The sequence below is a fragment of the Aptenodytes forsteri genome, unplaced genomic scaffold (genome assembly GCF_000699145.1).
Source record: "Aptenodytes forsteri isolate BGI_AS27 unplaced genomic scaffold, ASM69914v1 Scaffold707, whole genome shotgun sequence".
In the NCBI taxonomy this organism is placed as follows: domain Eukaryota; kingdom Metazoa; phylum Chordata; class Aves; order Sphenisciformes; family Spheniscidae; genus Aptenodytes; species Aptenodytes forsteri.
The window spans coordinates 87,290-113,926 of record NW_008795363.1 but is presented as its reverse complement, the minus strand read 5'-3'; the positions used below and the strand labels follow the sequence as shown (position 1 = coordinate 113,926).

Sequence of the window (26,637 nt, the reverse complement as noted above, 5' to 3'; positions counted from 1 at the left end):
CGGTTTCAGACCTAGATAGTAAAAAATGTCAGGGAGTTTCACTGACTTTTCAGAATTGCTCTCTGCAGATCAAAGAGCAGATCTGGATGATTCCCTCCTCCCCTTTCTAACATATAGCCAGGGAGTGGTAGGAAAGACAGAATGGAGGGCACGGAGAGACATAGGAAGGACATGAGAAAGGAGAAAGGTGAAGAAGGGATGAAGGCAAGAAAGAGAAGGAGACGGGTGTAATTTAACCAAAACCCCTCAACAGGACCACCTTTACCCACTCATACCAGGTTACAGACCGCTCTGGGCAGTTTCTGAAGGGAACAGGAGATGGGAAAGGGACATCTTACAGCTCACAGTTGTGAAAGGTACATCATTAACAGAACTAGGCAAGGGTGAGAGGTCACGGGAAGTGTCACACACCAAAGCACAAACTTTCCCATTCTTATCCTGAGCTTTGTGGCTGTGGAAGTGGTTTGGGTTGGTCAGAAGATCACGCTGTCAGAGATTTCCTTTCTCATGCTGGTAGGAGCAAGCTGAGAGCAGGTATTTTTCCAGGAGTCAAACAATCCAATGTCCATGTCTAACACATATTGCACTTTTTTAAAGCTCATGGCAGGCCTGCACCACTTTGTATTTGGGACAGGTGTTTGGACCAAAACTATTACATCTCAGACACAGTGATCATATTTCCTTCTGTCTTTACAAAACAATGGACTTTTTTACAAGATGCTGGCAGTTTCTTCTAGCGATCCATTCTGGCACTGCATTTCTCTCAGTTTCACGAGCAGGATCAGCTCTGTTTGCGGTATTTCTTTATTTCTTTCAGCCCTATACAAAACTGGCACACGGAACTCCACAGGTGCCTCACACCTGTGATAATGTGAACACTGACTGAGTTACATCATGTGCCTCTGGATCTTCTGTGCTATCATTCAAGCTTCTCAAAATTCAACGCAACTCTCTTTTGAAGTCCAGAAAGACACCTCACAATTTCCAAAGGATCCCAAAATGTCATCATGAAGGAAGAGTCACAGTTTCTATTGCATTACTGACATGGTGCTCACGCTGCAGCCCAAGCATTAAGAAAGGCCAAACTATAATACCTTGCCCAGGTTTTGCCTCTGCAGTCTAATGTCACCTGCTGTGATGAGTGATCTAACCCAGCTTTGAAGGGACTATATGTGAGGCAAGTGAGACCTCTGATCAGCCATCTGTATGCTGAAGACCTAGCCCTCAAGGAAAGCAGGAACGGTTTATCATTTCCAAATGAACGCCATAGCTTGGCAGATGCCAGCTGCTGTGGGTGCCTCTGGTAAAACGAATTTGCTATTAGAAACTCCAGATGTGCCTGGGTAGAAAACCCTCCTCGCACATCCTGCTGTGCCTTGTGAGGGAAGCCTCATTGCATTGCCCAACTCCCTGACCGTGCCTGGGCTGTTTGGGCTCAGGGATTTTTCCTGTTGCTACATGCTACAGGAGTGCCTGCACTGCTGATCACCAGAGGTGAACTGGGAGACGGTACCAAGTGGGGGTACCTTGTGAGAGAAGCCCTTTGTTCTTCAAAGATTCTGGTTGAGTTAAATAGGAATAGTCGGATGGCAAGAAGCTGGGATACTTTCAGGGCATGGTTTAACTCCTGAAAGATGGTGCAAAAGCAGTTATGCAATCCAACCTGGAGCCTCTCATAGGCTGAGTTACAGAATGGCTTGGTGTGCCTGGCACAGGAGGGAGCAGGGAAGCGCTCAGCTCAGCACTCTTAGCTGAAGAATTAAACCTCCCATTATATTTACTGTCAGATAAATAAGGTTCAGTCTGCCACAGAAGGCACTCATTTGCCCTAGGTTTGCCCTCAAGACATCTAAGTCTTCACCTGGCCACTCCTTTCTACATTCAGTGGAAAAGAAAGGAACATCTTCGTTTCAAGGTAGTTCAGATGAAACCACCTCCAAGGTTGCCTACTTCCCTCCACTTCACCAGAAGCCCCTGTGACCTGTTCAGACTTAGGGTTCTAAATCTGGCTGTCAAAGAGGAGGCTCTTGGACGTGAGAGTCTCTGGAGGTGAGAGGCAGCTATCAACCTTTGTCTGATGACCTAAACACCATGGGGATTTGATGGCTGTCAGTTGCTCCAAGACCTGCTTAGGAAAACTTTACTCATTTAACTTTCCTCAGTTGGCTAGAATAAACATAACGGAAATGCTCCCCATCCTGATTTGCCATCAAATCCAGGATACTTCAAACTTTTCCTACAAGAGGGAAGTTTAAAGTCAGTGCTATGAAGAAAGCGTTTGACTATTTACCCATGTGAGCACGGTGGGTGGAGGCACTGCTAAATATGGGAATAAGATGGAAGGGGATGCAGCAGTGATGGCTATGATGGAAGGAAAGCTGACAGCCTGGGCTTGGTTGTGATGTTAGCCTGCTTGGTCTTTTTGGACAAGTTGTGTCTCCGCCTGTGCTTCAGTTTGACAACTGGTAAATGGTGATAATACTTATTTTCTCAGCTGGGCTTTGGGAGCTTCCTTATAAATATTTATGAAGTGCTCTGTTTATAATTGTAAGTAACTAAATGGGTATATGGAATTGACAGTCTAAGGATGCAAGTTGTTCTGTTTCACACACTTAAATGTAGTCATTTATGGTTTCTGCTTTCATTTGGAAGCAAAGAAGTTAGGAACAACAACTTCAAAAACTCACATCTCAAACTGATCCCCAATTAAGAAAGAAAAGTCAGTACTTAAAAGCCAAATCCTGCTGACGTTAGGAAAGACTGGGAAAAGCTCTTGTAGGTACTTCATATGCCTAAAGACATAGATAGGTGCCTGTTGAAGTTTATAGAAGTGCTGAAGTGTCTAGATCCTTTCTTAAATCAATTTGAGAGGGGGCATCATGCTCAAAAGCATTTGGGATCTTATCACCCACTCATTTTCCTATGACATCTGTAGTAGGTTACTTTTGGGGACCTTCTGGGAATACCCCTAGTTGTCTTTTTGCATCTTCCCACCCCCCTTTGTCCTGATCAGCAGTTGTCCTTGCCCTTGCCCTTGCCCTTGCCCTTGCCCTTGCCCTTGCCCTTGCCCTTGCCCTTGCCCTTGCCCTTGCCCTTGCCCTTGCCCTTGCCCTTGCCCTTGCCCTTGCCCTTGCCCTTGCCCTTGCCCTTGCCCTTGCCCTTGCCCTTGCCCTTGCCCTTGCCCTTGCCCTTGCCCTTGCCCTTGCCCTTGCCCTTGCCCTTGCCCTTGCCCTTGCCCTTGCCCTTGCCCTTGCCCTTGCCCTTGCCCTTGCCCTTGCCCTTGCCCTTGCCCTTGCCCTTGCCCTTGCCCTTGCCCTTGCCCTTGCCCTTGTCCTTGTTTCCAATGCAGCAGGCAACTGCTAGTGCACATTTCTAATAAACCCATTGTTCATGTCATGGTGGAACTCCTTGAGCATCAAGTACCTCCTGCTATCATTGCCAAAACTCTGAGTCCAGTGATGGCCCTTCCACAGCACCCCTCACTACTTCTTCTACCAAAGCTATTGCTGTTTCATAGGGACCAGAAGACTAATTCTTCTTTGAAGGGAGTTGACCTGAGCAGTGTTTTCAGCACCCTGTTCACTCAAACACTCACCCATCTGTAATAACCCATACATAACACAAGCCCTGGATCCAAGCACAGAGTTAAGCATGCTGCTTCTGAGCACAGTGTCTCCTAGAAGACAGAGATCAACACCAGGGCTCAGAATACCTGTCTACTGTTTCTGGCTTGACTTTGGGGAAGTGATGATGGCTAGTTGACTTTGGGAAAATGCTTCATACCTCCTCCTGACTCAGTTTCCCAATAAATTGTGGATGTTGATTCTCTCCATCATTAAGTATTTGGAAACACACTACTAATTTCACTTAAAAGGGAGGGAGAGTTGTTCTGGAGGGAAAGTCAATACTGCTTTAAAAATGGCTTTGGAATAACAGGGATGCTGGTCCTGCATAATTATCAGAGATTCTTTTATTATTAGCTGATTATAATTTCATGCTTCCCTGAATTCCTGGACTTGGACTGCTCTGCAGTTGACCCTTGAAGGTGGCTCCATCTTCTATTGTGAGAACTTGTGTTAACAAGCAATGGGTGATCATGGCATAGCCATGCATTGACACACACTGTGCAGACTGCAGTAGCCAAGATGCTTTTTAGCAGTGGGATCCTACCAGGATCCCAAAGCAGAGATCCCTAAGGAATCCCCCACTCCACAAGTGTGGGAGGTGATTTTCACAAAGCAATTTGCTGCCAGGCCTGCTGTGTATTTTAATTGCTAGTGTGAATGTGCAGCGTGTATCCCAATGGAGAACTAGTAACACACTTGAGATCTCAAGTTTAATAGGCCAAATGTAACACCAGTGTCTCGTATGCATTTCATGCTTGACATTAGTTGCTCTAATAGGGTTTGGAGGTGTAAGTACAGCAGTCCAGATTGGGCTGGAAATGGCTGAACAGAAACAAAAGGAACAAAGGTCTACAACCAAGCCTAAAAGACAAGGGTGATGTTATAAATAAAATTTTAGTGAATAAGAAAGAGGAAAACAAATGTAAGCTACTGAGAAGAAGAGAAAAGACTGGGAAAGATTCCTGGAGGTGTTTTAATATATGCTGGTGCTGAATGAAGAGGCTGGAGAGCATTGACAGATGAGCATCTCCTACTAGAATAACAAAATACTAGTAAATCAGTATGTGTAGACAACTGGAGGAGTCTAGCACTTCAGGGGTGTTTAAAGGAGGCAAAGCCTGGGAGGTGTCCTGCCTGGCTGTGAAGGGCCAATGTGCTGAGCCTTATACTGCCGATGCCAAGAACGAGTATTAATGTCTGCAAGTTGTTGGAGGACAGGCACCCTACAGCTCTTGGCTTATCTTGAGGTATCATAGGTGTTCTTCCTCCAGAGGTCTAAAAGCTCTTTTAGGAGGAGTGAGATGACACTGCTATTATATCTTTGCCTCTCTCTTGTCCTTCCTGAGCTGCAGCCCTAAAGTATGGACACAGAAGGGCTCATATTCATTAAGTCAAGTGGGAAATTGGGATTTCAGCACCAGATTTCTGCTCTGAGATCCCTGCAGGTCTCAGAGGAGTTGTTCTATATCCACACTGTCATAAGCCCAAGTTCATGAGTTGCTGTGAGCAACAGCGCAGCTTTGCCTTTGCTTCAAAGATCTGACTGCAAGCTCTCTCTCCATACAGTGGAGCCCCTTGCTTTCTCTCTGGCCTGTTGGGATCTCCTCCCTTTGCAGTGCAGCAGGATATGCCAGTCTGCCCCATGTGATACCAAACTATGAGAGTGGTATCATGATTTAAAACCACTTATACCAGTGTTAAATTAATCTTCTGCAGGATTTACTCGAGGAGAACATGTGGTACAGCTGTACAGTGTAAGCCAGGCTCCATTTGTATGACCAACCTTTTTCTGGACCACTGTGTCTAGCCATCAGGCCATGCTGGCCAGAGCTGTGCATGCCCTGTAGCTCTTCATGTACTGTGCCTTTCATTATTTGCACCTCTGATCACACACAACCAGCCGCAGCGGTGACTGCATCAGGTAACTTCTGTCTCCTAGATGGCCGTGCTCCACACACCCAGACCAACCCACCACCCCTGCATCCTTCCGCTCAGCTTAATGGGCAGCTGAAAAAAATGCCCCACCACCTGCCTATTTTACATTAGCATGGGAATGCTTTACTGCCCGTGCTGTCAGGAGATGTCATGGAGCTAAATTGCACAAGACAGCCACTGATGGATTACGGCACCCAAAATTGACAAGAGGGATATTTATATTTTCACTGCCGAAGCCTTGGAATGAGTCCCTTTTTGTTTGGCAGCACTCCCTCAGAACTGCATTAGAAAGCTGCTGAAGGCTAAGGCAGATGCTTGCAGAAAGTGAGTGCTGGCTTTGTTTACTAGGTAGTTACTCTCACAGAGAGGAATTCAGCCAGTCGCTTTGATCTTAAAGGTGACACCATTATTTTTCTGCCCTTCTTGAGTGAAAGTCAGCTCAGCTTTGGACCCTTTTTCAAGCAGTTTTACTTGGGGACCACAATTTTCTTGGGCTGAGTCACTCTGAGCCTGTCTTTTTCTAGTCCTGGGCCAGATTTGCACACGATTTTGGTTGTCCTCTGTCAGGAAAAGCTCTGTCAGAATTCCTCGGTGGCAAAATCTTAACAAGAAAGTATGCACTGGCTCAGTAAAATCATTGCAATGCCATATGTAGAAGGATGCCAAGGACAGCTTGTAAAGTGGGGGGTACTTTAGCAGCTCTCCAAGTCAGGCTCTGTTCAGCAGCTCAGTCTGTCCAATGCACTCTGCCCCTGGGCAGGGTGTATTGGCAGGGACGTGACACGCATGAGTCTGTCCCTTGTGAACTAGGGTGGGATGTGCAACTGCCACCATTGAACCAGCTCCTTGGGTTTAGCCTGTTCTTTGTAAGGGGTGTATTATCTTTCTCTCCCGCTGCTCAAAACAAGAGCTCAGCAGGTGTTTTAATTTTAACAAGCAACTGGAAGCAAAAGTGGTTTTAACCTGTGAAGCTGCAGTTGGTGTCAGAACCTCTCCCTAACTCCAGGCGAGCATGATGATGAGTAGCAGAAGCCACACAGAGACCTGGTACATGACCCGGAGGACCCTGTGCCCCAGTGGGCAAGACAAAGCTTTGTCCTTCTACCCCGCAGTGCTGGTGTTCGCTCTCCCTCCCTGACAGTCCGCTGGCAGCCAGCAAGCTGGCCTTCAGGGCAGATACCATGCCACGCTGCTTTTTGGACTATTTTCTGTTTGGTTGAATTGCTAATGCCATAGTAATTACTTAGGAAAATTCCTTAATCAAAATCACATTTGTGGAGGTAATGAGCAAATAGGTCAAGGAGAGCAATGTGCCTTACAAGCAGGAGCCGCTTCCCTGAACATCTGCAGAGCTGGCTGCCTTGAAGGACCATCGGGGAAGCTCGGGGGGACAGGGCTGTGGTCCAAGGCATGTTTGAAGTGCAAACAGTCTAACCAGGACTGCCTTTTTGGGTGCTGTATGCACTGGGGATGCTACAATACACACCTCCTAGGAGGACTCTGCCCAGAACAGCTCTGATTCATGCAGCGCTCCTTGTTGCTCAGTCTTCCAGGAGCATATTGTTTTTAAGTAGATGCCCCTAGTCTCTGAATGGATCTGACCATCAGCTTCAGTACCCAGAGGTCTTAGAGGAAACCTGGATGGTAGAAGCTGTCCTAGATTCTTGGAAGGGTGAGATCAGTCAGAGAGGCAGATAGTCCAAAACATTGCAAGCACAGAATAGATTTTCTCCAAGACTTCATATTTTAAACAACTAAATGCAAAGATGAAGTAGGTACTACTGAGACTTAAAACTCCAGCTAGGTGTTCAGTATCCGCGGCTAGCTCCCTGTCCAATGGACAGCTTGTTGGCCTCCCTCTCGCTGATGTTGGAAATCTTTTCACTAGATTATTATCTTCATACAGTTAAGTCACTGCTGTCAGCCTCAGATTTGAGAGTTCAGAATAATTCCACATCACATACAATCTTTTGTCACCTCTCTGTACATTTTTTCTAGATCATTCAAAAATACACTGAGCAGTACATGTCCCAAAGCAGATCTTCTAGGACTCTAATCATGCACCCAGTGCAAAACCTGACTGTTTGTTCTCATCCATTGCTTTCTGTCATTTAATCTGTTATTAATTCTTGAGAAAACCTTTCTTTTTATCCCACAGTATTCTCAAGCATTGTTGATGAAAGACCTCACTGAAAATTTCCAAAGAATAATGACTACACTGCCTTGACAGAATCACTTCCATCCACACGTCAGTCGATTCCTTCACGGAGCACTAGCAGACTCATAATGCGTGCACTCCTTTCACAAAAGCCACCTCGACTCTTCTAATTCATTTTATTGTAATCCCTCACAGTGCACTGCTCTACCAGCTCCTCTTTCACATTCCCAGCATCGTCTCTAAAGTCTTTCTAAAGAGGAGCATTGCCACCTTCCACTCACCTGGCACAAAGGCTGATTAAATGGTTAGACTGAACTTCAGGGTAACTCAGCAGCTCTCTTTTAAAATCCCTTGAGTGAACATTGTCCTAATCCCAATTACTTTTTACCATTTCATTGATAAGGTTTTATATAAAACTTCACTGATTCTTCAGTTTTAGGGAGATCATCAGAAACAACCACTACACTGCATGTAGAAATCTGCTGTTCTCCCCCACTACAGAGATTAACAGTGCAAAGGTTAAAATGTCAGCGGTTTTGTCTTCCTTGAGTACCCTCATATTTTGAAGATACATATTGCCATGATTTTCTAGCAATCTCTGCCTAAAAATTTTCCCTCCTTTAGATCAAGACATCAGATTACGCAAGAAAAAAAGATAACATTTTTCTGTTGCAAAATCTCCTGGTTCCTGAAGCACACATAACACTTGTCTGGGAGAGAGAGCTCCCTCAAGCTTAGCTTTGTCCCAAAAATGAAGGGCAATTCCAGATTTGAGCCTCTGCAACTCTGATAGTAGGAAGGAATTTGTTTGTTTTGTTTTTTTTAAATCTATTTCTTTAGCTATAGTAAAGGAATTGACATAATTCACCAACAGAAAACCAAGAACAAAAGCAAAAAGAATCCCCAAACCTATCAAAGCCAGATATTTCATTGCACATGCTTCCTCCTGGGAGAGCAGAAAAATACATGCAAGCCCAAACTGAAGTGAGCTGTGGTCTTTAATGCATTGCTGGAAAGCACATGGACACTCACTTGAGAGGAAGACCCGCTCTGCCTTCCCACTTTATCCTTCTCTTGGGGAGGATTCACCTTCTCCAAAGGCATGGTAATGTTTGGACTTTGCCTTGTGTCTCTTGCCTACCCCTGAGCTAAGCCAACCACCCTCAGTTAGGCACGTACACGCCATGCGATAGCAGAGGTGCCAAGACGTAAGTGCCAGAATGAAAGGAGCCACCCTTTGAATGCAAGCAGTCTCTCCAAGCTGCATGGAAAGCCCAAAAGGTGTGAGCTTAGCCATACCACCATGCCAGTGCTCTGAGACTCTGTCATGCAGCAGGGTGTCATTAAAGACACCAGTACACGCTGTAGGGGGTGGGATGGGGGGGAATCTGGGAGGGCTCATGGAAGGTTAGTGCTTGTGCCAGCCTCCATCTCCTGTTTTCTTGCCATGGATGCCCTCACCAGCAGGGCAGAGGAGTTTTTGCTAATTGAAAGTGCCCCAGAAAAGCCTGAGTCCCTGACTTATAAAGGGCAGTGCAATTAGCCTCATAAACAATTAAAGAACGTAAATCAGGAAAGGGCTGGCTGGCAGCAGACAGTGAAACATTAATGATCTTACAGCTGCTCAAAGGTAAATATTTCATTAGCTCCACCAAGTATCATTCTGACAATTATGTTAAACTGATGTTCACAGGTGTCACCCTGCAACTTAACACAATGCTGGGACCATGTCTGTGCAAGCAGAACTAAATCCCCACCCGAGCGACTGGGCAGTCAGGGTCTGTCAGCTCCTAAAGTGCCTGTGAGCCTGGACACACATGGACGTGTGTGGACCATATGACAGCAGAAAGGCAAGAACAGGAGTTCAAAAAAGCGACATTTGTATTTCTGTAAAGAAACCGACACTCCCCGAGCTGCCACGGGATCTCCCTGAGCGCCAAGGGCAGGAAAGCAGCTCTTCACATTGAACTCATGAACACTAAAGAAGTCCAAGCATGGGAGGACCAAATGTCTCAAGATCATTGGGTTCTCCTACAGAGAAGGAACTAGATCTACAGTGCAGAACCCTGATTACTAAATTGCGTAAATTGCATAACTTGAAAGGAGGAGGGCCCTGGTAATTTTCTCAGTTGCTCACTCCTCCAGATCAACCATGCTGATCACTGGTACTGGTGTTCATCACTTGCCCTGCCTCAGGCACTTGTATTCCTTGCTCTCCAGTCATATTGACCCTGATCCTGTCAGGTGCTCAGCGTGGTGCTCACCCCCACAAGATCCTGGCTGAAGATTCTGGGGATCCTGCACAAAATGGTGATTTTTCGCCTTGCATCCATCCAAAATATATTTAGAGAAAGAGACAGACAGACAGAGGGGCTGATACAATAGCACATATGGAAGTAGCAGTGAAATGTAGAATGCACAAAAGGGGGATGAAGAGGCATGTGGAAGAAACTTGATTAGATAAGCCCTATTAGAAGTGTGCCAGGGCTGAAAAGCCATGGGGTATAGTCAGGAGTGATTGACAGAAATGGTTTTGCCAGGACTCTTGGCTAAAAGAAAGCAGGACTTGAATTCTGGCACGGGATGTCCAACTGGACGCTGCAGGTGTATGAGGGAGTCTGCAGCAGCAACACCACTGGGAAATGAGGCACAAAAAGCTGTGTGCTCTTCAGAAGAGGCAGAAAGAAGGGTGTAAGTGGCACTGAGTGCCAGGTGGGGAGAGAAAATTCAGTTTGACAACTTGGATAGAACAAAATCTGCTCAAATCAATAAAAAATGTAGCCCAGATCTAAAAAAAAAGTCTGCTCAAAATCCATGGGTGAAATAATTATGGGGAACATGTTAGAAAGGAGGTTACCGTAGGACCTGAAGACTGCTGCAAACCTGCACAGTGGGACACAGGTTTCAATAGAAATCTTTGTAATGTTCTCAGTCATACACCACTGAGAAGTGCGTCATTGTGGGAGAGTTTAACTCCCACCTCCAAATCAAAGAAATAATACCACTGCTAATAGGAAAGCCCAGTTATTTCTGGATGCAACAGCTGACACATTTCTCCAGCAGTCAGGAGGCCCACCAGAGGTTATGCTGCCTGGGACTGGGGCTTGATTGCGTAATGCAGACCTTCCAAAAAGACTCCAGCTAGAGTATAGGTGTAACTTGAGTTCAGAGAACAAAAAGAAAGATGAACTAGGAAGACAGTCTGCGACATCAATGGACTAAAGGGCTTGGAATCTGAATATTGGAAAACCTGGAATTTCCTCAAATCTTGAGGCTAAAACTATCAAACCAAACCAAACTGAAGGTCTTGGTTGTGACAAATCTCCAATGATACTCTCCAAAACCAAGGTTTGTCTCTATTTTAGATGTGCGACTCTTTGCCTCATACAAAAAGTCTGGGATCCTTGGAGGAGTGACTGCTCTTTGGTTGGGAAGTTGCAACTATATTTGTAGAAGACTCTTGAGGGATGCTTGGCTGCTGCCTTTCTCTGTATCTCCAGACAGAAGCAGTGGGGAGTTTCACAGGCTGGCTCTGCACAGACCAGCCCCACCAGCCATGCCAGGGGCTACAGAGCTGCAGGACTTCGGCTGGGGGGCAACTACCTGCCCTTTCCAGCCATGGGCAGACAGCACTGTTTTCTTTTTTTGTCAGTCAAGAACTTATTGCCCTGCTCAGATGGGAGCAAGCCAGCTTCAGCACCTGCCAACTACCTGTGGGCAGTGCCTCACAGTGTCCACAGGCTATCTGCAGAGACTTGGTGTTGGCTTTTCAGGGTTGGCACAAAGCACTGTCCTGGGTTACTGACAGTCTCCTGAAGGACAGGGCGATCTCCCATGTGATCTCATAGATGTCAAGTGACAGCCATAGTGCTATACAATCACTCTTTTGCATGTCAGATTGCATCACAAGAACTCACGACAACTTGTCTAACCACTCACTACAACGCTCCCACCCATAAGCCATGAGAACAGCAAGCGTTGATCAGAACCCATACTTATCTATCTGAATCCTTTGATGGACAAGCCCACTCAGAACCATGTTAGGCAAGTAAAGAGTGGAGGCAAGTGGAGAGGTAAGTGGAGTCATTAGTCCAGCTCCTAGTGCTGCCCTCTGCCACAGCAGAGGGGCTGAGGACAAAAAAGAAAGGACAGTAAGGTAGGTGTGACAGAAAGGCTCCTCTTCCACCTTAGCTCCTTCAGCTATGTCACACCTGAAGTCCTCTAGGATCATTCCTGTACCTCTTAGATGCTTGTCAAGGAGGACGACCCACACACAGCAAGTAGCCTCAGAAGAGAGAGGACATCAGCTAACTCTGTGCTGCGTGGTTCTGCCAGCGCCAGGCACTGAAGTGATGCAATGAGGGCAGTCAGAAACCTGGAAACTTGGAATAAGAACCTCTGAGATCCACAATGACCAACCCCAAGGAAGCAGTGGGATGCTTCAGAGATGGAGGTAGTTGGAGCTACCTGACTGTGGCCTGTGCATCAAGAGCTCTTTCAACTTCCCCTCCCCCACCCTGCTTCCTGATCTCTGAATATATTAATATTTAAGTAGGATTTAATAGAAAAACTTGTCCTGCTGAGCTGTGCAACCTGGATGCCACACTCACTATCTATGATCCCAGGCAGCCTGCAGCACTTCAGTTGCTTAATGCTGCACTTAACCTACAGCATAGACACATCTCCACACCTTTCTTGCATCCTCCAATCATCACAAAGATTAATTCCTTGCAGAGTTCCCCAAAGACCCTCCCTATAAGGGCCATAGCATTGTTTGCTACAGGGAAGATGGGATGTATAGGTACCAGAATTTTGAGTGCAGGCTGCCTATGTGAACAGTACAGGGGTCTGGCACATTGCCCCAGGAATGACTGGGATTTCAGGTCCCTCTGGCAAGCATGCTGTGGACGGTAGAACTGCACCCTGCCCGTGGAGCTTGCCGAGAAATGCGCTCTCGGTAGGAAAAGCTGTGGATCCAGGGAGGAGAGATGTGAAATGAAAGGAAGTGCCACAGAGGCTGCATCACTGCAGTTGGGAGACACTGGGTAGAAAGCCACAGATTCAAGAATTAATATTTATCTTACTGCCTTTTCAGAGGGGTCATCCTGAGCATTGGGGCACCGCTCTGTGACTGGCAGCAATTGAACATCTTGTTTGGGGATTGTTTTAGAGAGCAACAGTTATCCACAGAAGTGATTTAACACTAGAAGATAGAGGTGTTGGCACAGCTGACAAACCAGGGACAGATTTGGGGAGAGAGCTGCAAAAGGCCATCCAAATATGTTAGAATTATTTTCCTGAGAAGGATTTGATGAGATGTGAACTACGTTATTTGCTAATGTTGCACTACAGAGCCTTGTCCCAAGCCCAGGAGAGTCAGAAGGAATCTTTCCATTAACTTCTCTGATTGTAAGTGAGATTGTGACAGATGTACTCCCTTTTCCTTCCTCCTCAAGTATTTTAAATCAAACAGAAAGAGTAGTTAGATTTGTCCTTTTATGGGGGAGGGCATTGTTCCTTCTTAGGTATGCTCATATAAATAGCCACACGGGAGTCATTTCAGGTACCTGCAACAAGTAAGATGGTCTGAGGGTAATAAAGCTTCCGAGAAGAGGAAGTGAGGCAAGACTCACTAAATTCCCAAGCTACACACACATGGCTGATGTGCCAGAAGGAACAGGGACTGCACCAATGATAAAAGCTGTTCGCAGCCAATAATAAAATCTGTCTTCAGATCTTCAACATGAGCCAAACCTTCCTGCCGTCTTTCAGTCTAGAAAAAAAACTCTTGCTGAAAGTCACCAGAAAACACCCCTGGCATATCCCAGAAGGTGGGAATACCCTGGAAATATGAGCACTGTGAAGGAGAAGCCAAGCTGCCTCATGTAGAGAAACACTGTTGAAAGAAATGGGAAGGCAGCCCTGCAGACTCTTCCTCAACCCGTTGATCTGGCTGAGCAGAGCTTGAGACAAGACAATAAGAGAAAACTGGCTATGCCTTTTAGGATTTAGATGCCTAAAACAGAACACTAATCAATTAGGTTTTCAGAGACTTGAGCAATATCTTCTGCTGGTAAATGCTCCCACTTCCCCTAGCCAGGGTCTTGCAAGGTCCCCAAAAGCTACACATCTGGATGTCAGATGAGCTGTTCATTACATACTCAAGGACTGATTCATGAGAAGTTAGCCATGACTTCCCCAGCATCACCTTTATTCTCACATGTCTGTAACCTGAGCTGGTAGTTTTCCATGACAAGGTTGCGAGAGTTACTTATAGCTTTGCAGAGCCTGTGTGCCACTGCTCTTCATGAAGGCTGTGGCCGGTGGTCAGTTGTGGAGTTTACTGCTCCTGGTGATAATGCCAGGAATAAAGTAGTCAACCTTTGTTTCAGTACATTTTTGTGCAATTTTAAAGTCAGCAAAGTCAACTGGGCAGCAAAAAAAGGAAGCTGATAGTGATGAAAGCAGAGCATAGAGTTGCAATATTTGGGCAGGGGTCCAACAAGAGGGGAAGGAAAGTTTACTGATTATGGCATATTCTTAATGGAGTATTGCTTCCAGCTCCTCACCTCTGTTTACACTTCTACAGAGTGTGATAGGATCAGCAATCATGAAATAGGGGAAGCTCAACACGTAGAAAGTCCTTTTAAAGATTTCATTCTTCACAGTGTCAAAAGCAACTAGTTGCATTACTTTCTGGAGGCCAATTTAATTGTTGTCAATACCAGTTGCAAATTGGCTTTAACATTTTAAATTGATGTTTTCTGTAAACTGCTCTGATTAATGGAAGAAAACATTGTGTTTCTGCCTTTCATCTGAAGATCTAATGCATTTTACAAACAATAATTGATCTAGCAAGACACATAGAGGCAAACAGGGAGAAGCAAACCTGCTACAGAAACGATTTTACCCTTCCACAGCACCCAGTAGAGCTGCAGAATGGTACAGGACAGAACAGCTGGTTAGACAGTGGGCTTAGCTATTTTTTTTTTTCCCCAAGGAAAAAAAAAATGAGCAGCTTAAAACTAAAATACCTTAACTGTAGGCAGAATTGTTTTGATTGTAAAATACCACCATGGTGTCAAATTTGAGTTCTGGAAAATGCCAAACCTGCTGGCCTGAACCTCAGCCCACTTTAGCTCAAAGTGCATGTAGACTTGAAGGTCCTGTTATTCAATCCCAGCTGGACACCAAGTTCCCAGAGCATCTAAGCACAGGCTCTCCTGCATGCTTGCTCACAGGCAACCTCTAAAACTCCTACTCAAGTCTATGGTTACATGGGACACAGCTCAGTGGTGACAAATTCAGCACTGCCTAAACAGAGCAATCCCTCAGCCCTGCTCCTGATTGGACTCCTACATTTCATCACATGAGCTCTTCCTGAGCTGATTTTGCTGGGTTAATGTGTTAAACCAGCTGATGGAAGAATGTGACAGCACCAGAGTCAGCGCAGAGGGCAGTGGCCATGGGATGTGAGAAGAAGAGGACTGAGACCTCTGCTTCAATGGCAGAAGAGCCATTAGGCTGACTCAACTGCCTGTGAAACTGGAGCCTGAGAGGAATAATGGGCGAGCCTGCGGGTTCAAATCAAGACACAGGTCAGGGCTCAAATCAAAACCTAGCCAGGAGCATGACTCCCCTTGCCTACTGCATCCTCAAGCCCCAGGGGACCTGCTGCCCTCCCATTGCTGGGGCTGGGGCTGAGCTTTGTGTTGCCACCCCCAACCCCCCAGCCCTGTTTCCCAGGCGCTCCCAGAGGACCTGAGCCTGGGCAGCTGGTGAGTGCTGAGATGGCACGGCAAGGACTTCAGCTCAGACACCCAGTGCTCTCCAGGGAATGGAGTATCCCCCAGTCCTGCCCTTTCTCACAGCACTCCAAATTCTCCAGCATACCTGTGCCAGATACCTGCTCTAATGGCCCTCTGCTCCTGATCCTTTCCCAGATCTGGAGGGGGAAGACAGAGCATAGGATCAGGGGAACCACCTGGTTCAAACATTGTTCCTTCCTGTCACCCACAATGCAGACTTTGTAGCATGAGCAACACGGGACGATGGCATGAACTGGCCTCCCCCCTTAGGTGTTATGCTCCAAGACTGTTTCCATCTCTGCTTTTGTATGTTTTGAGAACAGTATTTCTTTGCCATTCCCAATCCAGCTGTACAGATTCAGGAATTGGGAAAGCATCCAAATGTATCAGGTTGGACCTCTTACACACACACAGTCTCCATCCTCTGTAACTCCTTCTCACTGCTCCTGGTCAGTGTTGCTGTGACTCTCCTGCATCCATCGGTCCCACTTCCTGGGACCCCACAATCCCATCAGCCCCGGGATTTGCTCTTAAACCCAGCAACTGTTAGAAATATCGAAGCCCAGTTCTGGGAAGGTGCCCACGTGCTCCCACTCCTTTGTGTGTGTAGCAAGCAGGTGGCACGAGGCATGGGGAGCTGATGCTGCCACACGGTACGATCCAGGGCATCACTCAGCATGTTGCAGCACATGCCCACAGCCACCCCGTCCCCTGCAACATGCAGGTCCCTGGCTGGTTACACGCCTGCACTAGACTCCCTGACTTTTTCCACATTAATGCTTCTTCTCCACCGGAGCACAGTGCCAGAAAAGCCTGCTTCAATTAATTTCCACATTCTCCATTTGTTTTGTTGTATTGTTTTCAGCAGGTTGAGTTTCACTGTGAGGCTTTGTTTCAAAGTAAATCTATATGCTTAATCCTCTCTCCTGCTCACAACTTGCATTAGTCTCTCTTAAAAAAAAAAATGCTGTTACCATAGTAACCTACAGTTTCTAGATATCGCTGTGGATGATAAGCGCTGCCGTGCCCGGCCTTCTGGCTCTGGGACTGCACTCTGTCGATTGAATGCTAAATTCCACCAAAACACTTTTAGCAGGCACCTGATATTTATCCTGTAGCTCTGGATGTTGCTACTCTGTCATGGCTATGTGGTTCCTGTGAGTATCAAGACATTATACGTGTGTATATACACACACACTCCATGTACCCATTTTTTTTCTCCACAACAGTCAGACTTCTTTTTTCTTTTTTTTTTTTTATTTTTTTTCAAATTTGTCACTTATTAGCTGTTTCGACACATGAAACCTTGACATCAGTCATGGGAGATATTTGGACGTGAGACATAGGAAACTGTTGCAAATGTTGCTTTTTATTCTCCAGTAAGTTCACTAGTAAATATATTTGCAGTGGGGATATTTTGTTATCTCATGTGTCTTGTTAGGGGGGCATTGTTTTCCCAAAGGTTCTTTTTCACAGATAACCCTAAAACTTTACAGCTCAGTAAAACACTCAGGAGACCAGAATAAATCAATAACTAGAGGCAGAAGCAGTTGCAGACCCAGTCTCGCCGAGGGAAGGAGGAGGCTGTGTGGCTCAGGATAGCGCTGGGGACCACAGGCTGTGCTTGTCAGCATTAGTGGGCAGCATGTGTTAAACCCTTACGGCTGCTCACGATTGAATATCCCCACAGCACCGGGTCCTAACCTCTGGCAGCAACAGAAGAGGGAGGTTGGATATCCAAAAAAGTAAGATTAAGAAAGGATAAGCAAAGAAATATTTAACAGTTAAAAAGATCCGTTTGGAATCAGGGCAATTAAGCTCATTGCATTATAGCTCATTCACTTGACTTTCCAACCCATCCCTTCTCCTGTGTTTCTTGGATTACAAGCACTTTGGGACAAAGTCTTTGCTTTCCAATGCAAGTATAAAAGCTCTCGTTTGCTGTTAGGATACAGGATTGAAGGAGTCAGGTCTGTGCCCATGTGAAGATGCAGGAGGAAGCATCCCTGCACATTCAGAGAAGGACTAAAGCACACGCTGCAGCACACATCCCCTCTGAGAGGTGCTGACCTGAAGGGAAAGTGATGCTCCCAGGGCAAAACTGCTCTCTCAGTACCTGGGCAAAGCGCATAAATTACTCAGGGACAGATATTTACAAGGCTTTAGGCCTTTATTTTGAAGTCAAGGGAAGATGGTAACCCAAGTACCTTTCGAAGTAAGGCCCTTAGCCTCTCTGTGCTCCATTTCCCCATCTGTAAAAATGGAGACTGGCAATGCCACAGAGAGTGGGAGTTAAAGGGCATCAGCTGCTCTGGTACTAGGGTTGAGTGAATACCTGTGATGTCTAACTCTGTACAGGCTGACTTAGGTCCTAAATACGTGAGGAACCTAGATCCTTCACACCAAAGGAGATAGCAGCTAGTGTCCTGTCTTAGCTACCCTGCACCAATTCCAGCAGCATCCACCTCTCCCCACTCTGCTGGACTGATCCTCCCTTTTGGCAATGGTACTTTGGATGCCAGGACACTGAGTCAGTCTTACCCTCAGAATGTTCTGAGACAGAAAAATCTGATATTTTCTGGTGGCTCAGAAAATGTATTAACCCTTTTGGGATTTTCCTGGGAGGGAAAGCTGTGGGAAGCATTGGGGCTTACCGTAACAGGAGTGTGCTTGGAGGAAAAAGCAGATGGAGTGGCATTGAATTGCCTTATCTTCTACAAATCCTAGAGGTTTCAAAGCTGGTCCTGTTTCTTTCTTTTCAAATGTCAGTGAATGGCAACAGGAGTATAGAGAAAAGAAAAACCCTGTTCCTGGAACTCTCTGGGTGTTTTCCAAGTGGTTTCCCTAATTCTTCACCCGCCTGCACCTTAACTAGTTTCTTACAACAGAGCACAGGGGCTGTAAAATGCTTCTGCAGGGACTAAGGGATCATTTTACACCTGCTTTGTATTCCCCTGAACAGCTGTAAATGACAACACAAACTGTGAAGCAGCAGGGAATTTGAACGCCTTCGACATACATTTCTACACTGATCCTCCATAAATTAATTCAAAGAGTTGCTGGGGATTTTGGGGAGAAGCTAGAGAATTCAATGAATGACTAAAGGAAGCAATCTGAAGCAGAAACCAGCTGGAGACTTGGGGGAAAGGAGAGAGGGGTAAGGGAGAAGGATGGACAGGGAGAAGGCATATATAACCTGGAGGAAATCTGAGAAGCCGACCGCCCTGGCTCACCCTGGTCTTCAGAAAAGGGCCAGAGCCCATGCTGAGCCCGTAGCCCAGGCAGAGCAGGGCCAAGTGCAGTGATCTCCTCCACTATGCGATGATTAGGATGGAAGTACTCCCTATGCTGCTCTGCCTATATTTGGCTAGAGACGTTAGCTACAATTTCCATAAAGATTAAAGGCCTCTCCTGCATTTGTTCACATTCAGAACAAGCTCGGAATATGCCTCTGGGTAGAAGGCACTGCTGAAAACAGCACTTTGAATACGTACATTCCTGGAACAGCCTGACTCAAAAGGCTTATTAAAAGCCTCCACCAGATATATCAGGCTAATCAGAGCGCTAGCCTGTGTTGTTTGCTGCATTCGAAGTGGTAATCCTGTCAATAAGCTGTTCTTCGCACCTGCAGGTACCCCCATCCCTAGCGCAGGTGAATAGCAGAAGGTTTTTCACACTGGAAAATTATCTCAATTTACCCCTGCGGTCCGCTCTTCGGTGGCACATCTGGAGATGGTTTCAGACCAGCGTATTCTGTTGGTAAGGCAATTTGATATTCTGAGAATTAAGAGGCCAAAAGAATATAAAACTAGGCCAGAGTCTTTTCTTCAGAAAGTACAAAAAAAGAGTCTTGTCATTGCTCTTAAAACCTCCCGATTCTGGAGGTAGTCAGAAGCAGCATAATTCCAGGCACAGATTTTATCTACCTGCCTCATACTCAAGAAGGTGACATCTGGGTACCCTTCACTGCTGAAAGCATTGCACAGTGACAGCAAGGACATCCTTGTCCTGAACATATTTGGAGAGATTCTCCTCCCACATAGCTTCCCACATCAGTCTAATGGTCCTGAGTATCCCCTCTCTCACAGGTTGGCAATACTAGCAAGGTGAATTGTATGAAAAAGAGCCAGTGTGGAAGAGACAGAATGAGACTGAGAGAATAAAGGATCAATCCAGACCATGTGCTGTCCTGGACCAGCATAGATCTGTACCAGCTGTGAGTCTGGAACATAAGCCTCCCTGATGTATAAGGATTAACTTAAACCAAGCCCATGTCCCATCACTGTGATAGTACAGCACCGATTTACACCAGCCAAAGACCTGTTTCAAGTTCTTACTTGGAGTCTTTTGTGGTTTGGTCTTGGTTTGGAAAACAGTAATCAGCCGGCTCCCTGCATGACTGCTAGTCCTGAGCTGGCTCCCCCTCTATCACCAAGGCAGTCAGAAAACTCCTATCTGACAATTCCTGTGGGGACTGAATCTTGCAGGTGCTTTGCTCAGCCACATTTTGGGAAGAAAGCAAACCAACCCCTGTCATCTGACTTTCAGAAGGCCTTCAAATATCCAAGGATGGTATTGGAGGTAGTCATCTGAACTGAGAATCTAGTATTAATTTTTCCACTAATGCTAACGTCCATCAGTATCACTGTCACAGGAACTGCCCTCTTTTCTGACACATCAGTTGACTGTGGACGTTGCAGGAGGATTGCCTCTGGCTCAAACTCTCTCTTGTGCCAAATGCAGCACCTTCCTCTATGGGGGCACATTGCTGTTTAGGTATGACGTTTTCCAAGCCCGCGGGAACTACTGACCTTTCTCCCATCTATCCTCATTCTTGTTTACGTTTGCTGGCCATCCACTGAACAAGTGACTGGCACTGACCTTCACAACAGATGTCAGGACAGATAACGTGGCCAAGGAGAAAAGACGGGGAAAATGTTGCTAGAGTTTTCCTTCCAACATCCAGGTGCTACTGTGACGGAGACATCAAAAATGCCAATAGATAGCTAGATGAGATGGATTTTCTGTAATCTCAGATTCATCATATTTTACCTGTTACTCACAATAGTAAGCAGTGAACTAACAAGAGGTCTGAATGCTGGAGGAGCATTCCTGTCTACAGAGAGTGCTGTAGCTCATACTAATTAGGTGGTGCACAGCTGGAGAGGTGTGCTCTGACCCAAGCAATCTGTAGGCACAGCTTTCAGCTTTTCTTATCTGCAAAGAGCCTATCACCACCAAAACAGCAGCACTCTATAAAAGCAATGAACAGAAACGTCAGTGGAAGTGAGGGTGGGTGGAAGGGGAGGTGAACTGTCCCCTGCCATCCCAAAAGGGCATGAGCTTGATTCTCAGAGGAAAGCAAAAGTGGCAATAATCTCTGGAGAGATGCTCTTCAGACACTTGGGAGAATCAAGCTCAGCGGAATCCAGCATGGGAAATGTATTCTGCTTCTGATTGATAAATAGCCAGCTCCCACACCACCTGGGGAAGGAGGCCATTGTAAAGCAGTAGGCTGAAGCCTTCTTGAAAACCAGCTGCCTTGTCCGAAGAATAACAATTGTCTCCGTGTCTAGGACAGAGAGACCTACTTCTCTTTTTCCCTTAAACAAGCATTCGTTAGACCTGGGTTCTTCTATCTCAAAGCTCAACAGAGAAGTACAGACTAAACCTAACACCAGGCCCTCCTGTCCCACTGCAGAGCTTAGAGAGTTCTGAAACCACCCGCTGTGAAGTGCTTGGGCAAATACACTGAGGACTTTGCCTTGGTCTTGAACTCTCCTTCAGGCATTTGCGACAGCTGGAGACAGTGCCCATGGCTTGGTAGACAACCAGAGGAAGTTGTACATTCCTATCCTGTGGTCTCCTGCTGTGACCATTTGAGGGCTGCCTGAGTGCTTGCAAGAAGGGTAGCAGCTGGCACGTGGGAGATGCCTCCTCTCCATACTTGCATCAGGAAACACCAAGCACCACCCAGCAAGTTATGTGCCGCAGGCATGCCCGCAGCAGCCCCTGCACATGCTGCTTTGCTTGGACTCTGCCGCCTCAGACACAGACCACCTCAATTTGTCATTGTCACCCACAATCATTTTGTTCACTGACACTGAACAAGCTTAATGGAAAAATAAATCTATGGCTTATTTAGCAAGACTTAAGGGGACCCTTCTAGTTATAAGTTTGGAAACAAAAGTTCCAGGTAAAACAAATATAAAACTCAACCTCAGCCTGTATGTAACAACTATAGCCCTTTCTGGTTGCTTAACCTCTCATACTCTGGAGTCCTGAGACAAACCACAGCCAGCAGTCCTGATGCTTTTCAGATCCCACTGCAAAACCCTACAGCTGTGGTCTTCTCAAGCCAATTTGCAGCACCAGTGAGCAGTGCTTTGCCTGGATCCTGCTTTTACTGCCTTTATTTTTTCCCCAAGGTGTCCCCATTCCCCTCTTTTTATTTCTTTTCTTCACCTCCTCCCCAAAAAGCAAGTATTGCTGGTGATCCTTTTTCTACTTCCATACTGGGGCTTACCAGCTTTATTCTAACGTGCTATGACCCATTCTTGTTTTCCAACTTTTACTTCCGTCGCAACCTAAAAGATTTTGGCATTCACTTATACAATTTCCTGATTACTTCAATAATCTGAAGATTAGCTGAGTAACAGAATACAGTTACAACAGAGCATTGCCCTATTCTGAAAATGAAACTGTATAAAAAAACATTAGCTGTATAGCTGTTTTATGAGCTCATGAGCTTTTGTAAGTCATTAGCTTTCTGTCTCATGTGATATATGAGGACATGTTAATAACGGACACAACTGAGCCAGGAACAAGTTCTTTTGGGCAAGCTACAAAAGCAAGTTTTCCCTTCCCAGTTTTGGCAAGGGCTCGGTGTGACATTCGGTCCAACTGGCTGCCCCAAGGCAGAAGTGATCAATTACTCCTACAGCTGCCAATGGCTGTGGAAGGCTGTGCTGGAAGTAAAGTCCCTCTCCTTTGTAGCTGGGTTTGTGAATATCTTCTTTTAGTGGGCTCCTGTTGCCTGTGGCCTGCCTGTTTCAGCCCTGAGTGAACTATAACGGCTTTTCTTCTTTACATGATATGGGCAAACATACAGACAAGCAGAGGCTGAATGAACAGACCACCATCTTTGACAGCATGCCTTTTCCTTCCCAGCCATTTTGCCTTGCTCATCTCATGTCCCAGTCCTCAGCAAGGATCAAGTAGACTCCTTACCAGGTGCTGTCACTTTGTAGTGTGACCATTTGTACTAGCACCCCATTCACGATACCTGTGCTCTGGTTCTTGCATCTTTGTGTACCTCCATTAATGTAGTAGTAAGTCTTAAAAGTGTCCATTGGAGCCGTTAGCAACTGACAGACACCAGAGAAGAATTCTTCAATAAGCAATTCCCCTCGCAAACCTTCCCATTTGCCTTTTCTCAGACTTGACAGTGCCTAAACATGACACCTAATTCAGACTTCCAGCATCCAGCTGGTCTCTTCTGCTGCAAGCAAAGAATTTCTTCTGCATCTTCATTCAGGATTTGCCTGCCCTAACTGACCAATGGGAGCCAACTGGAGGAGACAGGGTGTCTTCAGAAAGGGATTAATCTCATCATAAGCCTTATGTCAGAGTTGTTCTCTGATGGTGCCTATACCTGTTCACTGGCCATAAACACTTATTTCTCGTGTTTCTATCCTGGGGCAGAACCACATATCCTCTCAAGAGCCAGTCCCAAGCCCTAGATATGCAAAAGCACTTTCCTCTTCCAGACAACTCACCTCATGCACCGTTCTCCAACCCAGCATTTGATTTCACAGGTATAACTCTCTGGCTTACAAAATTACAGGGTTCACTGGCCTCTGAGTGAAAATTGGAGAGCAAAGAAATCCTTCTTAGTTCTCAGGGAAATTATTTTGTTCCCAGCAGCAGGGGAGGCTTCCAGAGAACACGGTCACCTGGTCCTGTCTCCATAGGGTGATGCACATTACAGCAAAACCCTTCTAACAGTCACCGCAATGAGGCAATGGAAACCAAAGTCACTACCCTCAATATTGGGCCCGTTCAATAAAGAGCAGAGCACATCAAGTCCCGCAGATTGTGGAGCAGTCTGAGCTCCTGCTAGCTTCTTTCAGAAGCTTCCCCAGCAGGGACGTGATTAGCAAAACCTCCCCTGATTGCCGGGTGACACAGGTCAGGAAATGTCACCCAGAAACTCCTACGTGAAGCTGAATAGCTTGTGACTGAATGAGGGCATATATTTGAGGCACACATCCAGTTGCAACTGAGAGATGGCAAGTGATGGCAAGTCTACCACATCCCACTTAACAAAGGTGGTCAGCAACCATTGAGACATTGTTTTGACAATTATCAGTATATGAAACATTAAATAAATCAGAACAATATCTTTACCTAAGAGGCTGGCGTCTTTGTGCCAGTGGGGGAATCAAGGCAAAGAGCAGTCAAATGGTTTGGCCAAATTCACCTAGCCAGCAGAAGCTGGAAGAAAAATTGCGTGTCTCAATTCCCAGGCCAATGCTCCTGGAGGACCTCAGACCAGTGTCTTTAAGCTCCTGGGATACCCAATAGGTCACCTTCCACACTTTCCTCTCGGCACATGACTATAGTTCACCTGAATGAATAAGGTGTCCCCAATTATATGGATTTCTTTCTTCTCAGCTGCTGTGTGCAGAGAACCCAATTATGCTTTGTAGCATGCGTGTTTTGTTGGAAATACACAATGTTCTAAGCTTAATACAAGCATTTTGGTATAAGCTGAATTTATACCTCACTGATTCTGAATTTTTAAAATGCCTAGAGAGAACAGCCACATTCTTCAGCAAAAACCTTAAAGACTCATCACCACTGATCCTTGCGTTCCTCTGCTCTATCTGATTGCCTTTTAAAGTCATTTATTATACTAATTTTAGGTTTACAAAATCCACTATTGTAAAGTGTGATGTTCTGCTGACTTCTAACATACTACTGGTACAACCACCTCTGAAGAGAGAGAGAGCAGGAAAGCGGCACTTACCTGGGTTACTTTTGGAGGTGCGCACAGGGGTGTAATGGTTTTTGGAAGCTGTCCTGACTGGGGTGTTTTCTTTGGGGGAGGTATCTATGGCCGAGATAGTCTCTCTTTCACAGTGTGCTATTGGGATTGGTCCCTGCTGCCTTAAGATGTCAGCCAGAGCCCTGGGAAGAGAGAAATAAGGAAAAAACGTATTTTCACACAGTAGCTAGAATGACATTCAGTATTTTCACTTCCACAGTCACTGTACGAATCCGGCAGTAGTTGGATTTCTACCATAAACAGAAAAAAGCAACAATAACAAAAAAAAAAAAAGGCTTAAAAGCTCAGTTTCTTTTTGTGTGTTTGCTGCATGTATTTACAGGCTTGCCTGGCTATTATTTAGTTTTTCATATGCTTCCACTAATTCACTTCACCCCAGGGTTATGTTATCTCTCCATCATTTTCCTTGCTGTCAGTGACAGTGCAGATGAACTGTTCTCCATAGCGTGAAGCACTGCCTTCATAAAGACTCACCACTGAACACGCCAGAGCCCTAAGACTCAGGCACTGTGATCTTCTAAAGAATACACCAAAACTACCCTGCCCAAGCCAAACTTCTTTAAGATTGAATCAGATTAGGAGTCTGGTCCCCACACTCCTTAAATCCTTGTTTTTTGTGCAAGAAGCTCAATACACATCAGTGGTGGGAGTGGGTTTCTTAAAAGAGAACCAGCAGACCAGAAGAAAAGGATTAAACAATTTTCATGGGTTAATGTCAACACAGCCATTAGCCTACCTTTAGCTTTTTGTCCATTAGAGATTTCTTTAATGGTACTGAGGTCTCTCTGCTATTCCCCAAGAAAAAGAAATGTCATACAGTTCAGTTGCATCCAATGTTTTCCCCTTGGATGAACGGATACTCAAAGATTTTTTTCCTCTGTGAATATCATGGACACAGTGGAACAATTATAGCATGAAATGCACTGATTTTCTTAGTGCAGCCACAAGCCGTCTCTTGACCCATAGGAAAAGGAGGAAGGGGGTGGCTTGTGTGGATTATAAGGGACAGTGGCATTTTAAAGATGATAGAGTTTGAAAGGTTCTTCTCTCTTGGCAGAGGGAACATGCCTGATGTCACCTCGGGTACCAAGAAAGATGTAAGGAGGAGAAATTCCTTCATTGCGTATTGATGAGAATGATGCTGGTGTTGCTCATGTCTACTAGCATTCCTTAAATGCCATATTTCTGGTCTTTCATATGAGAAATAGTTTGGGACCTGCGTCTCTTCCATTTTCCAAATCATTTCCCCTACAGACTGCTATCTTTGTGCATAATGAATTGCAACACTAATGTGCTCTACAAAAGAAACTCTTGGAATATCTCAGAAGCTCCAGAAAAGGATTACATTAGTTCACAACCACCCTGTACAGAATAAGAATATTTTTAACCTTATTTGATTATTTATCGTTTGTAGAGAAAACAGGCATAGAGGCTATAAACAATCATATGACATGTATATGTGCACACATACTGATACATATGGAGTAAAAGGGTTCTCGCAGGGACATGAAAGCACAGATTTTTTTTTTTTTTTTTTTTGTGCTTAGGTAGGCTCAGAGAGAGGTGAAGGTGGCAGCAATAAGAGATAGATACTTAGCCCTGTCCCAGGTCAGGGCTCCTTTTGTTTGCTCCTATGGTTATTCCTCACTGAAGAAGAGGAACTGGTATTTGGTGTTCTCCAAAAGATGCTGAATTCCCATTGATTGACACAGATCTGTGGGTGCTCACCGTCTTTTACAATCATGCCTGAGGTATCTCAAACTGGTCACCAACTTACAAGACATGTTTGAATTTTTGGCCCCTTGCCCAAGGCTGCACAGAACATGAGTGGCAGAACAAAGACCTGAAGCTGCAGCCTGAGGAACCTGCCCTATGTGATACTGCACGGTTCCCTCCTGAGGCGAGGATTCATTCAACCACCAGTAATCCTGATGGCTTTTCTAGGCAAATACCTCCCCACTGCATTACAGATCTTGCTGATTGGGGAGGATGTGGGAAGCTAATGAGGTTTGTCTATTTGGCACAAGCATCCAGTACACC

General features: G+C 45.7%; 1 protein-coding gene across 1 annotated transcript in view; it reads right to left on the bottom strand.

Annotated features, from left to right (window-relative positions):
- SHISA6 (shisa family member 6) overlaps window positions 1-26,637 on the bottom strand; it is a gene marked incomplete at its 5' end in the record, with an annotated part of 267,860 nt that overhangs the window by 227,547 nt on the left and 13,676 nt on the right. Inside the window, one exon of the mRNA XM_009280183.1 lies at window positions 24,559-24,719. Coding sequence (XP_009278458.1) covers window positions 24,559-24,719 — 161 coding nt within the window. The remainder of the gene's footprint in view (window positions 1-24,558; window positions 24,720-26,637) is intronic.